This window comes from Camarhynchus parvulus, chromosome 4 (genome assembly GCF_901933205.1).
Source record: "Camarhynchus parvulus chromosome 4, STF_HiC, whole genome shotgun sequence".
NCBI classification, from domain to species: domain Eukaryota; kingdom Metazoa; phylum Chordata; class Aves; order Passeriformes; family Thraupidae; genus Camarhynchus; species Camarhynchus parvulus.
Window position 1 is genome coordinate 43,107,910 of NC_044574.1, and position 14,406 is coordinate 43,122,315.

A 14,406-nucleotide genomic window follows, 5' to 3' on the forward strand; every position below is an offset into this window, starting at 1 on the left:
CATGAAGGTTCAAACGTACAAACCTGATATTGTTACCTCCAATTATTTTAAAAGTATTACCATACAGCAAATCCCTCTACATTAAAAGTATTTTAATGCAATTATTTTCCATCTTTTTAGATTTGCCATAATAATTAAGTTAATTTAGAGAAAATGTCTTGCCAAGAGCTTTTGGTTTTGCTTCATTCATTTGCAACACCATTTGATAAGTAGTGGTTATGCAACAAAAAATAACTGCTCGAGGCCAACCTCCTTAAAAGACAAAAGGTGAAAGAAACAGTTGTGCAGGCTCAATGAAAGAACTGAATTTCTGTGGCTGCTTTCAGAGTTGGCGTAATTGGCACGACCTGAGGGACAGATGGCTGTCTACTCAGATACAAATATCAAGTACGTCCCAATCAACCTAAAAAAACCCCAAACCAACAAAAAACAGCTGAAACACCTCATTCAACACTGTTTCACAAATGCAAGCAATCTAATAAGGAAAGCTGAAAGAACTTCAAAAGACATTCACATGACTGACAGAACTACAGAAAATTTTCATACCTGGACATGAAGGATATGCTTGTTACTGAACATTAGAGTATTTAATAAATGTACAAAGTCCAAGGTGGTAGTTAATAGGCCTGTTCAAGGCAGGAAGAACATAGAAAGATATTTTCCCTTGGAAAGAAAGGGAGAGAATGAAGAGAAGTTTCAATTTTTCCCTGAAGGGTTTTTAAAGATTGCTATCCGAAGCAGCTGGACCATACACTGACAATGCCTTCAGGGACTATGTAGAGACAGGCACAAGTTAAAACACAATATTCATGCAATATTCCCCAAGCTCACATTCTGCTTAAAGACTTTAAAAACAAAATCAAACTTTATTCCACAAACTTCTAGAAATGCCCAAATTCTACACTGAGATATCATCAGTAAAATAATAAACCTCAGTAAAATACATCTATCAAACTTCAGAGTTTTGACAGCAGTTTTACATACTAACTCTTTATGCCAATTTTGTCATTTTTAAGTAATGCTTAGACAGATCACCCAGTCATCTCCAATTCTTGATACAAAGAAGAGTCTTTCCATGTGTTCAAAAATAATGAGCTGTTTGACTGTGACAAGAAAGACCTTTTCCTCTAAAGCCTCCCTGCATCAAAATAACTTAAACACATTTTGGTCTTATACTCTGGGTTTTTTGTTTAGTTTTTCTTTAATTTTATTCCTTTCAGAAGAGGAAAATTCTATGAAGTGAGACTTCTATAATTGCTTGCTGGTAGCTCATTTCTGCATGCATGTTAATTTTCTAAAATAAAATATGCTATATTAATTGAATTCAAAGATTTTAAGGTGAAAGTCAAAGTTTACATTAAATAGGACTACAATTCACTTTCTCCATCAAATCCAGCTTTGAAAGTAGTATTGGTTGCCTATCATTATGTTGGAAGCTTCTGGTCTTACAGTACAGGCAAATTTCCAGACAGCACAGAACATTTAAGCATTTAAAGTTTCTTGGGATGCTGGTTTCCTGCTGATCTGCTGAATGGTCATTCCCACCTGCCATGCTGACTGTGGGACACAGGGAGATGTGCAGGGCTGTGTCTCTGCCAGACCTGACTGGGCTTCTACAGTGAGAGTCCTGGTTTTTACTTCCAGTTTCTCTTCATTTTAGATTAACAATTTCACTGCAGTGCCAGGAATTGAGCTAGCAGCCAGAGTGCAAATCTCTTCAAAAAGGTAAACTGTGTAATGATATTACTTAAAAAATTGAACGTCACACACAACCCTGTTTGAAAAACCTAGTGGTTTTCCTGCATTATATCAGAATAAATATCTATATATCCTTTTTAATGTAGTAGGTATCTTCCTTCAAACCTACGTAAAAATTTTTAGAGTTATTACAGAGAGAGTTTTTAAAAAATTTGCTCTCAAATCATGCCAATTTTACCTTATGCTCATCAAGGAAGGAAAGGAAAACCTACATTTCACAGTTGCCATCAAGTTAGTTATATATTAACAGTAAAAGGAAAAGCATGAAATTCAACTAATGAACACCAAATTATGAAGTTGCTTAATTCCAACAGAAGCCTCCAGAGCACTGTATTTTTAGAAATCTGCCATGACAGCAGTAACTAAGCATACCCTCCAGGGCTTTGTAGAATGCCATAAAACATAATCCAGAAGGCTCTAATAAGCTACAGCATTAGAAGAGTTCTCTGATGGACATTTTAGGACATAGTAAATGCACAATCATTTTAAGATATCACAATTTTTCAAGTGCAAGATGCAGAAGTAACAAAAATTGTGGACTATTCTAATAAAATTTTATTCGCATTTTCCAGGGGACTAATAGAGGGAATAGGCCTTACAGGATCAATGAACAAATGGGCATAGATGTAATCAACATACTGACAATGTTTAAATTATGCAAATTCTCAGCCTCTTGCCCTTATTGCTACAGCTCCCCCTGGATGGTTTGAAGTGAGGTAGTCACACCATACCAGCCCTGCAATAGGCCATTTCTTTATGAGTCTAGTCCTTCAGTTCAAATAAAATGTACAGGTCAGTGAAAGCCAGAAGGCTGAACATGGGAAGGGTCACAAATTGTTTTCTCTCTTGGGAGAGTAATTACTATGCAAGAGAAATAAAAAAAGCGAGCCAGCATAGAATGGAATCACCCAGCTCACTGGGGCTGCAGACTACCAAAACGGTCAGGAAAATCCAAGGAAGAATAACTTACTAACTAACTAACTAAATAAGTAGAAAGCTAAATGACACATCCTCAAATAAGAGGGGGAAAAAAGGAGGCCTAGCATGCATATGGGAAGACTAACAGTTTAGTCAACACACTGGGATCCTGCCTACATATTACAGAATAATAGAATGGTAAGGGTGGGAAGGGATCTTAAAGACCATCCAGTCCCAACTACCTCTGCCATGGGCAGGGACACGTCCCACTAGACCACACTGCTCAAGGCCTTATAATGGCATTAAAAGAAAGACCTCTTCAACCATCAGAGTTTTACTTTTCCTGGAAAGGAACAATTTATTGCATTTCTGCAACCTAATAAAATTAAATTGTAAGCACATATATGTCTAAATTACTGGATGAGAAAAATGTCTAAGTAATTCCTAGCATAAGTCACACGCATTAGTTCTGACTTCTGGTTCTGCAAACGTACTTCTCTGGTTTAGAGGATAATTCTTTAACCATACTATCTACTACCTAAAATTAATAAAATATATATGAAGAAGATAGTGCTAAGCTTTCTAAACGTATTACAGCAAAGCTTCAGATCATTATAAACCTTAAGACATTTTATGCCCACAAGTCCTTTTTTCTCAATAAATAGACAAAGAATTTTTAAAAGCACACTGAATACAGCTTTTCAATGGATAATGTGAAAATATTACACTGCAAAAATAAACTGTTCTATCAAAAGCATTAAGCTGATTGGATTCCGAAGGTGCTGCCCATGTACCTCTAGGAACAGCTCAACACTGCTGAGAGGCAAAAAAACCCAAAACAGTGAGACCCTGCATTCAGAACTATCAAAGGCTGAAAACTGCAATAGAGATCTGAAGTGTGTGAGGAGCTCTGCTGAGAGCTGATGCCGTACCATCTGCTGAGGACATTTCTACAAAGCAATGCCAAAAGCTTGCTCCACAGAACTAGGTCCCACAGGCTCTCCCTGCTGACGCAAAGCTTCATCCAGGGCACAAAACTTGTCCAGCACCTACAGCAACATCACCCAACTTCAAGCACCATCAGGCCTGCTACTCCTCACTGCAATCTGTCATCTCCAGGGATTTGTAACTCAGTTCAGGATTGGTTATTTTAGCCAGTCACTGCTGAGCACTTGTACTTAACTGCAGTCCAGGATCAACCTCCAAACCACGCGGAAATACCCCTACAATTGAGTCAATGGGATGAAGGAGGAGGCTGCTCACAGTGGAACAATAAGGACAGGAGAAGTTTCCTGAGCTTCAGTCAGTGGTCTCAAGCAGACTTATTCAGCAACTTTCCAGTCAAAGCATTTAAGGAGGAAAAATGCATCTAAAAGGATAGAAATAAACCAAGCTGCATCTTGAAAGAACTTTCTGATGGTTAAGACTCAAAATTTTTTTGTGTGCATTCTAAATAAACAAGGTTCTGTTCTTTTACTTATGTTGTCAGATATCTTCAGGAGGCTTCAAGCCAGATTACTCACAATATGAATATTTTTTTCCATTAACTATTTTCAAACAATGTGCTTTCCTAACATAAGCATTTCCTAATACAGCATTCCCTTCATTGTTTTTTTACTAAAATGAATTCTTTCACTTTTCATATTTCAATGCTCATTAGTACAAACAATTTAATACATATGAAGTCACTTGATTTCAACAAGTTCATTCCTGGCTGGGGGGTGGGGTTTGTTGGGTTTTTTCTTTTTTTTTTTTCCTCCAAACTAGCTGGCAAATGTGAGTCAGGATGTACCCAGGGCAAATTCTCTCCTTGGTTCAATATATGAGTCATGGGAAGTGAAAATCCCTTCTTTTACCAGCCCTAGGGCAAGGATTTAAGGAATGAAACATCAACTAATCTTTTCTACCTTAACTAACAGTGGCCCAATGCAAGGCTTAGTGGGAGAAAAACATTGCCAGCAACTCTCAAGTCTCTTGGTCATGAGTATGTTGAAGCAAGCACAGGGAACAGCACAAAATGTCCATCCTGTATCCCGCTCTAAAAAGATTCTGTTCCATCTCTGTTGCAGTTCAAGGTGACACCATTTTGCTCTTAGCTGGAACAGCACCTCTAACAGTTTTGGCTGTTAAACTTTCCCTTGCAAAAGCCTCAGAACACAAAAGATTAACCCACAAGAGAGCAACACCATGAGAAACGAGACAAATAAAAACACAGTGAAATGAACGGTTTTAAATGGAACAGTGAAATGAACACCACCACACTGAGGAAAAGAAACTAACTAGTTGTTTTCCCAAGCTACTGGACTACAGTGCTCATAGTACTGTCAATAGTTACACTAACAACCACACATCTTTGAGAAGCTTAATATTTCAGGTCCCTCTCAGCACAGATGCAAGTGTTTTGCCCAAGACACAGATGAAAAAATGAAAGAAAATCTAAGCTGAATCTGTTTATACTAAGGCTACGTCAGAATGATTTCTCTTTTCCTCACTCGCAACTGTTATACCAAGAATAAACATCTTGTTTTGTCAAACTATAACCGATCATAGGTAGCTCCAAGCTTCTGAATCCAACAGCCAGAAAAATATTAGAAGAAGATCACATCATTTCACCTTTTGTTAGGGAAGGAAGACTAACCCCCCCAGTAAAACTTCAAAAGTTCTCTTGACAAGCGAGGCTGCATTAACATTTTCTCCATTTATAAACATTGTTAAAACATTATTTCTCAGTCCACACCCTCACTCTTCTTTCACCATCTCACACCTGTACGCAATCTAACTAAATGCAACTTCTACATGCAAACAAACCAAATGTGTGTATAAACCCATCTCCCCAAAATGCAGCTTCCAACATATTTCATTTTTTCAGTGGTCCTCTTCACAGATGCATAAGCATAACCAAGAGGTGAAGAATAAGCACCTGACAGAAGGCAGAAACCTTTAAGAGCAACCACACCACTGCAAAACAAATCAATACAAAATCCAAAGGAACCTACTTAGCAATTCTCACTGTGGGAGCTATTGGAGGAAATAGTTCTAGCAGATGCTACACAAACTGAAGACATTTGCTATCCTTGCTTTTCAGAAAAACAGGAAGAGGCCCAAGCAGTAACTTGGGGTTAGAGGGCACCACCAAGATACTAATTAGATCAGCACAACATCTGTCTCATCTGTAAGTCAGGGATTAGTGCCCCTCTCCAAACACCTGCCTCCACAAAAGCAAGCCAAAAGATGGGGTCAGGCAGGGAAGCTGCCAAAAGAAACTTTAGCATTGTTTTTAATTGTGGTATCTCTGCACACTGATCATGTAATAAATCCTTCCTGGAAAAAGTCTGGTGTATACAGAACCCCTGTGAGGTGCAGCTTAAAACATCCAGACAAAACTGGCTTGATCTTCATTATGAATACCAAGCCAGACTTCTTTGCTTCTGCATCTCCAAGGTGGGATGTGGCTTTAATAATCGCTAAAAAATCTGAAACAAAAAAAAAATGTTTCAAGAACAGCTCCTTAAACAGCCTCCCACAATCACAAGTTCTGTAAAATGCAGAACACTATGAGCAACCTGGCTGTAACATTCTGAAGTACCAACATATGCAGGCAAAAGGTCCTGTAGCAGGCCCAGCTTGTCAAACATAAGCCTCAGTGCTGTGAATTAGTAGGGGAATTTACATCATGAAGAAGCCTGTTCTGTTCCTCCACATTATTTTCAAATGACAATTCAGCACTTGGGATCACTCCTTTCCCTGGACTATTTACTCATGCCCTCAGGAAACAAAGATAATGCCTCCTGGGAAAAAGCTTTAATTGCAGCATGAACTGAACTGCTGGATTTTTAAACATGCTTTAAGTAAGGCAGCCTGATTCTGGCTTTTAACTGCTACACAAAGAGACCGACTCATGTAGTTAACAATCAATGTGGACAAGACACAGAGAGAAAACACATCTCTCAGCATGCCACCAGCTCTATATGGGAATGATCAAAGACATGCAACATGCAACAGAAATGGTACAATAGCTGACTCTTTTCCTCTGCTTTGTATGTTCTGACAAGAAGTTTTGTGATAGTCAGTAACTAGAAGTCCTTAAGAAAATCTGTATGTGTGCACATCAAGAAGAGTACAAACACCAAAAGGGCTAATTTGAACTCACAGACAGAACCTGTTATCATCTTGTAAAAATGCTCAGAGAGCTTTTCATTGAAAATGCCACCTTTCCACTATGTCAACAGAGAAGTTATTTTCAGCTAGTGAACATGCTTTTCCCTGAAATGCTGAAACATTTCCAGTCTCATCAGAAAAGCAAGGTAATGAAGAGAAGTACTTTTGAAGACTCATACCATCATCTGAAGAGAGCTCTCATATCAACAAGCCCAAATGTCAGGGGCAGGGCTTGGTTTGCAAGTAAGGTTCTGGTAATAACATTATTTCTGGAGCAGTTTTATATTGCAGAACTGCTCATATCAGAATAGCATATTTCTACATAGAAATAACATCACAAATTAATAACTACATGCCTATTACACTTTCATAATAATAGGTGTGTTTGTGTAAGTGAAAGTATATTTAAAGCAGTTCAGCATATTTTTGTAGACAATTCCTGGATACTCACCATGGAGTACATTAGGCAGATTCTGCAAGACATTCCAAGGAAGATATTCATCAGGATATGCCAGAGACCTGCTTGACCAATTATGTTCAAAATTCACAATGGCACTAGGCCCAAGGGCAAGGACAACAAAGACAACTCCTTCTTTCAGCTACTTGGCTATAATATGCAGCATGAACAACAACAAAAAGGATCCAAGAGCAAATCATTTGCATTCGACAAAACAGTGGCACCAGGGATTTTGGTGAACAAAGCAGGAGTTTTGGAATGTATTCGTTCAGTTCCTCAGCTGGCAATTTATGTGCTGGCAGAGTAAGCAGCCTTGTCTAAAACTCGTGTGAATGTACTAATAAGTTGAGTAATTTTACTAGGAAGTTCAGTTCCAACTCAGTGCAGAGTTAAACTAATCTGTTTCAGACAAATTAAACTCTACTGGAATAAGAGCCAATGCATTGTTACTACCAGTCTATAAAAATTAATTTAAGTCCAGTTGCGCCAGGTTAAGTCCATGCCTGGAAGCAGTAAAACCATATTCAACTAAGTCAAACTCCCTTTTCAATTCAAGACAGGGAAAAAAAGCATTTTTCTTTTGATTATTTTGATATAACTGTATAAAGAAATAGCTGAAGTTGACAACACTGTACATAAGACACCAATGCCTGAGATTCATTCAGAGCTACGCCTGAATAAAATAATGGCTGTAAAAATGTTCAGACGCTACCAGTAAATCTGCATTAATTCAAATGATTCTTTGAAGAAAGAACATAATTCTGAATAATCACGGGAAGAGTTGGCAGCGCTGCTGTACAATCACACCACATGGTCTCAAAAAAGCTCATTTGTTCATCTTGTTACCATATACTCCCATCGCAAATAAACTGATGAATAGATGCTTTCCCACTCCCATTAGAAGCAGAAAGAAAGACAGCTCCCAAAAAGTAGGAAAGAACCAGATCCACAGAACAGCAATGCTCCAATGAAAGATGCCCTGCTCCTTCTGAAGAGGAGCCTCTCCTTCCCCTGTCCTCTGCCCTAGCAAGGCCTCCTCGGGAGTGCTATGCCCTGTTCTGGGCTCCCCAGTTCAAGAAAGGCAAGCAGCTACTCGAGAGGGTCCAGCAGAGGGCTATGGAGATAAGGAGGGGACTGGAATATCTCTCTCATGAGGAAAGGCTGAGGGAGCTGGACCAGTGCAGCCTGAAGAAGAGATGAGTTCACAAAAGACAGGGGACCTTATAAATACAAATACCTGAAGGGCAGGTGTCCAGAGGATGGAGCCAGACTCTTTACAATGAGGGCCAGTAAAAGACAAGGGGCAACTGGCACAAACACAAAGCTCTATATAAATAAGAGAAAAAACTTCTTTCCTTTGAGGGTGACAGAGCACTGGAACAGACTGCCCAGGAAGGTCATCGACTCTCCTCCTCTGGAGATACTCCAGAGCCACCGGCACATTATCATATGCAACCTGCTCCAGGTGAACCTGCTTTAGCAGGGAATTGGACTAGATCTCCAGAGGTCCCTTCCAACCCCAACCATTCCTTGATTCCGTGATTCATGACCAATTTGCTCTTTTCTCCTGCTAAAAGTGCAGTACAGGATTACAGAAGTGCTCACAAATTAAGCTACCAATAAAAGCAGATGAAAACACAATGGCCTAAGTAGAAACCATTGCCTCATCTACTCAGATTATGCATTCCAGCTGTCATCACTCTTAAGTTATTACCTCAGGATAGCCTACATAATATAAAAGACACAAAAGCATGCTTCCTTTGAGTCCTTAAATGATGCTTTGCATCATGACTAGCATGCGTTCAGCAGGAAGTAGACAAAAAGTTTTCTCAAGCTCCAATAAGAACCTCCAAAGTTTTCCTGAGGTAACAGTAAGATAATGACAATGCCCTACTATGACCGACAGATAATTCCTATAGTAAAATCTGCATGTGTGGACATGTACATTTATACACATGAGAGATATAAACAAGAATGACAAGGGAGTATAAGAAAAAGCAAACCCATTCAGATAGACAAGTATTTTTCATTAAGTAGATTTACCTGAGACTCTAACTCCTCCAATTTACGCTTCCTGGCATGAAGAGCTTTACTTGGAAAAGCCCAGAAATAATTGGAAGTTCCAATTCTATCAGTGTCCACCATGCCATCATCAACAAGGCTCTGGAGGATCTCTTTCACTGACATCGAGGCTAATAAAAGCAAAAATGTAAAATCAGAACCGCATAGCAGCTGGACAATTATGAATATTGAATATGGGACAATATGAACTATGAATTTGGGCAATTATGAACACCACAAAGTACCATCTACAATCATCTGTATTCTCCTCCAGTGTCAGCTAGCTGGAAGATTTCACAAGGACAACATGCCCAAAGCTTCACTTGAAGGGATGAATCTCCCTGAAACCAGCAGTTTGCTTCTAAACGCTGCTATTCTGCACATCTGCTACCAGATGTTTGCAAAACACTGCTCAGGAGTGTTGCACAAAATACATGCACGTTACACTACAATAACATAACAGTGAGAGGTACCTGAGAAGTTGTCCTGCAATCTTAATTCTAACTTGGATTAACTTGTTTTAAGTTTCTTGATTGGGAGTGTAATTACATTTCACTTTGTAACGCTTAACAAAGCATTTCACAGCAGCAGAGGCACTAAAGCCATCTGTGTACAGACTCAGGAAAAACACATTCTGATTTTAATTATATTCACTTCCAATATAAAACATCATTTACACTCATAAGCATCAACATTTCTGAACACAACTGATCATTTCCTTTCAAACCTGTCGTATAATTCACCATTAAAAAAAAATGGTACCTGTTCAACAAAGCTAAGTAGTTATGTTATCCTCAGGTGTTGCAGATATAAAGACTTTTGAGCTCAATTATGGATTTTGGTACCTGATGTTCAATTTCATGACTACAGGGGGTCTCATATCTTTTGGAAGCTATAGGCTGGATGTCAGGATGGGAGAAGGTTAATAATTTTTCTTTTCAGAGTAACTGGGGCTTGGGTTGTGTGGCTAAATGTCTTCATATGCAGAGACAGGATGAATTTGCACTATTCAAAGGTGTTAATGGCTTTAAAAACTCTAAACTCCAATTTACTGCAAATTACAACTAAACACACGCATTAACAAACTAACCAAGACAGCACCACATCTCTTCAGAATGCCTCTGTTAGCTGCTGACACAACTGAAAAACTCTGCTTTGTGATACTCACATCTGCAGTTCTCTCAGCAAGCTCATTTACTCTTGCAGTGCCACCAAGATATGCTGGAGACAGTGGTAACTACACAAACATTATGCTTTGCCTCCCTTTTGTCAATGAGCATGGAAGGAAAACTAATAAGGAACATACAAAACAATCCAAGAGCATAGATAAGTCCTCTTGGACCTATTCCTAAACCAATGGATCTCATCAGGAAGGCTTTTACAGAAAAGACAAGCCCCTTCCATTTATAGCTGTCAGCCATTTTTGGAGGAGAAAAGCTCAAGAGCACACTGCCCATGTATATTTGGACTAGCATTTTAAACAACTGTGATATTACAGCCAGATAGTTAATACCTGAGTGCAAACAGCGATTTCATACACTGAAAGTCACTGCAAGTCAGGCAGTTCAGAGCCTAAGCAAGCCCACATCCCATGTCACTTTTAACACTACAGCCCTGCCACTGACCAGTCTCCCATTCTAGCTATATTTTCCATTATTAAAATCACAAACCTATGATTGTAGCCAGGAAAATTTACACTGCAGGACCAGTCTCAAAAATTTATTACTTGCCCAAGAGAAATAACTTTTATAAACACTTACTAATCCCTTTTTCTTTTGGAGCAATCTTCTCTAGATCCTTCAACTGGAAGACATCTTTCTGTGCAAAACATAAAAGACATTTCAGTTCCAAACGACAACATCATCTAAGCCTGAGTGTTTTTTACACTAATTAATGCCAACAAAAGTAAACAAGAAATACGTTGTATGTTTTGGTTTTGCTTGGGAAATAGCCTGCATATCCCTCAACAGAACTGGAACATTCTGAGAATTAAATAATAAGGAAAAAAACTATTATTGTAACAAGCCCTGCTCTTTCCTTTGGCGATCTGAAGTCATCATATTTCATCTCAAGACAGAATATAAAGCCCTTAAATCCCAGGTTAGACTGTCAGCACAGATGCACCATATTGCTTCAGTACTCAAGTGTCACAGTATTTTTTCTAAGAGTAAAACATGGTGCATTACGTGTGCCACCAATACAATTGTAGCTCACCTTTTGGATCTGCAGGTTTCTCCTCCCCAGGGACCCTTTCCAACTCTGCTCTCAGTTTTTCTAACGTTCAGATTTCTTTCTCCTCTCATAAAATGCAGCGAGATACTTCCTAATTTCCTGCTGTCTTCTCTTATGGTAACAGACTCAAAATGAGAAGATGTCCATAAGTAGCACATGAAGAATTTAACACCACCTGTGCATCTTTATTCCTTGGCTCCATCTGGGGATGGGCCACCTAATCAGAAGTTAAATGAATGAAGTTTTGCCCCTGTAATTTTCACCCTGATGTCACAGGGTATCAGTGAAATGCCTGCCAGGATAGAGAGCTCAGCTACATCCACAATTAATCTCCTTTTAGGACCTGTTTTCCCACCAATGTAAATGCAGGACAATTACAAGTTACTTACTGTTTCAAAAAAAATCTCCATCATGCGGGCCCTCTTCTCTTCAAAACTCAGGCCTTTTTCTTGGACTAGAACAGGGGAAAAAAGAAAAAAACTAACCAAGACATTCAGTCATCAGAATTAGTACATGCTCAGAATTCAAATCTATTTACCTGTAAGTTATATTTGACATCCTTTAAAATACCTTACCACGAAACACAGACTTCCAGATAAACTCCTCTGCAAATAACCTCTACACTAAGTTCATCTATTATATGGAGGGACCTACCTTTAAGTTTGGAGCCAGCCATTCATATAACCCAACCCAGCTCCAGCCTCAATACTCCTTGACACATACCAACCCCAAAATACGTATTTATACCAAACTCACACAAATGTTAATAACTCTTAAAAAGATAAGGAGTGCCTTCTGTATGTTTTTTTTTAAATTGCTTTCTATCTTGTGATATGCAGACAGTAGTGTGAGCCGTAGGCCATTCGGGTTTTTTTAAAGAGTTAAAGAGCATTTTGAGGTATGCCCTTCTTCAAAGGTCCAAACCAACTTAATAATTTCAAGGTCACATTTTAAAAACCATGCTGCTTTTATTTCTTTTCTCTCTGATTGTGTGACCAAGCATTAAATAACTTGGGTTGAGCTACAAGCAAAAGGCAGAAATGGCTATTCACAACCTGCTATCAACAACACACAACAGAGAAACAGTCTCCCCTGGTCACTTTCAGAGATGCTATTTTGATATGCCTTTTATAAAATTAGGATATAAAATATTTCACAGAGAATTGGGGCCTTATTATTAGTATTTAGCATAATCCTCAACAACCCAAAAGCAGCAGCCACAATTGGAATCTGAAGTTTCCCCTTGCCCCACTCTGATTCACACACCATGTGCAGCTACAAAAAAGGGAAAGGGGGATGGAAAGGGCCAAATACAACGTTGGCAGAAAAAGGTCTCATTTTAAAAAACAAACAAGGCATATTGCTGCCTATAAATCAGTGGGAATGGGCAGTCTAATAAGATACTTTGAGAAAGACTTGGTTATGTTTCCAAGTTTCCAACAGAAAGGAGTGAACACTATTTTTACTTTTTAATAGAAGCTTCTTTTTAAAAAAGAACATGATCAGACAGCGCATAACACTTAAAACATACACCAAGAGCAAAATGGCCAGACTGATTTACTTTTAAAAAACAAATGTAAAAGCTAGCTTATGCAGCTGCAGTAATACACAGATAGGAGCAGAAGCAATTTAATACTATATTTAACAAAGAGCACCATTACTATTTTTTATGTCCCCTCTCTCCTCTTTCAGCCATCGATACCCTAGGTCAGCATTGCTGCCTCCTTCGATGTCAGTATACTGCAGGATGAGAACCTGGAGCTGCCGTGAACATTCAAGCAGGAGCATGAACAGAAAGCAGACGGATTTAACTTCCACCTCCTGCTTTCTCCAAGAGCCCTGAAGACGCCAGGAGCAGCAGCAGGAACAAAACGCGTACGGCACGACGTGGAATGGAAGCGGCGCTTCTGGAACCACGTGCTTGTAGCTACGCCCCTCGGGTGTCAAGTTTCACACGGCCACTCCGGCAAACAGCAAAACAACGAAGCCAAGAGCACTCTCCGTGGAGGTTGTTGACTTTCACGTTAATTCCTACTTCACTGGCAGGCGTTCCCCACCACAAATATTAACCACACCACGAGCATCCCTTTCGCTGCCGCTCCCGCGGGCAAACGGAGGAATGCGGTGCTGTGAGCGCACTCGGGCACGCCTGCGATCCGCTCTGCCCGCTCCCACCTCCCCACAGCCGCAGCCAGAGGCTCAGCCGGGCCACACCTGGGCTCTTGTGTCCCGGGGGAAGCAGTGGGCACCGTGCCCACCCCGAGCCACAGCCACGGGGCTATGGCCGCTCCTCCGGGTGCCGGGTCGTTTACATCGCTCTTCAACAACCCGAATGCGCGGCCCACGCCGTGCTGACCTGCACCCCCAGAACCGGCACCGTGGGGCCTCCCCCGAGCGGGAGCCCCGCTCCCCTCAGAGCCACCGGGGCGGGGGGACAGCGAGGCGCGGGCGGCCGTCACCCGCTATCACCGCGGTCGCGGCTCCCCCCGCAGCCTTTGCGGGCGCCCGGGAAGGAAAGCGGGGCGAGGCGGAGGGCGGGCGGCCCCGCTTACCATGTCGCGGGCGGGTGCCGCGGTTTGATTCCGGCGCCACCGGGCGGGAAGAGGCCGGCGGGAGGGCGGGAGGGAGAGAGGCCGCGTGCGCAGCGCCGCCTGCCGCCCGCCCCGCCCGGCCCTCAGCGGCCCGGGCCGCGGCCCTCAGCGCCCTCACCGCGGGAAAGGGGTGGCCGGGAACGGGGTGGCCGTGCACGGCACTGTGGTTTCGGCTGCTGTGTGCGTGGCTTTTTTTTGTTCGTTTGGTTTGGGTTTTTATTTGTTGGGTTT

The 14,406-nt window shown here is 40.9% G+C and overlaps 1 protein-coding gene across 1 annotated transcript in view; it reads right to left on the bottom strand.

Moving 5' to 3' along the window:
• The window catches only part of MND1 (meiotic nuclear divisions 1), a 41,341-nt gene extending 27,147 nt beyond the window's left edge, over positions 1 to 14,194 (bottom strand). Inside the window, exons 1-4 of the mRNA XM_030947565.1 lie at positions 14,137 to 14,194; positions 11,974 to 12,038; positions 11,113 to 11,170; positions 9,335 to 9,483 (exon numbers count right to left, since the gene is read on the bottom strand). Coding sequence (XP_030803425.1) covers positions 9,335 to 9,483; positions 11,113 to 11,170; positions 11,974 to 11,997 — 231 coding nt within the window. The 5' untranslated portion in view covers positions 11,998 to 12,038; positions 14,137 to 14,194. The remainder of the gene's footprint in view (positions 1 to 9,334; positions 9,484 to 11,112; positions 11,171 to 11,973; positions 12,039 to 14,136) is intronic.
• Between the last annotated feature and the right edge of the window lie 212 nt (positions 14,195 to 14,406).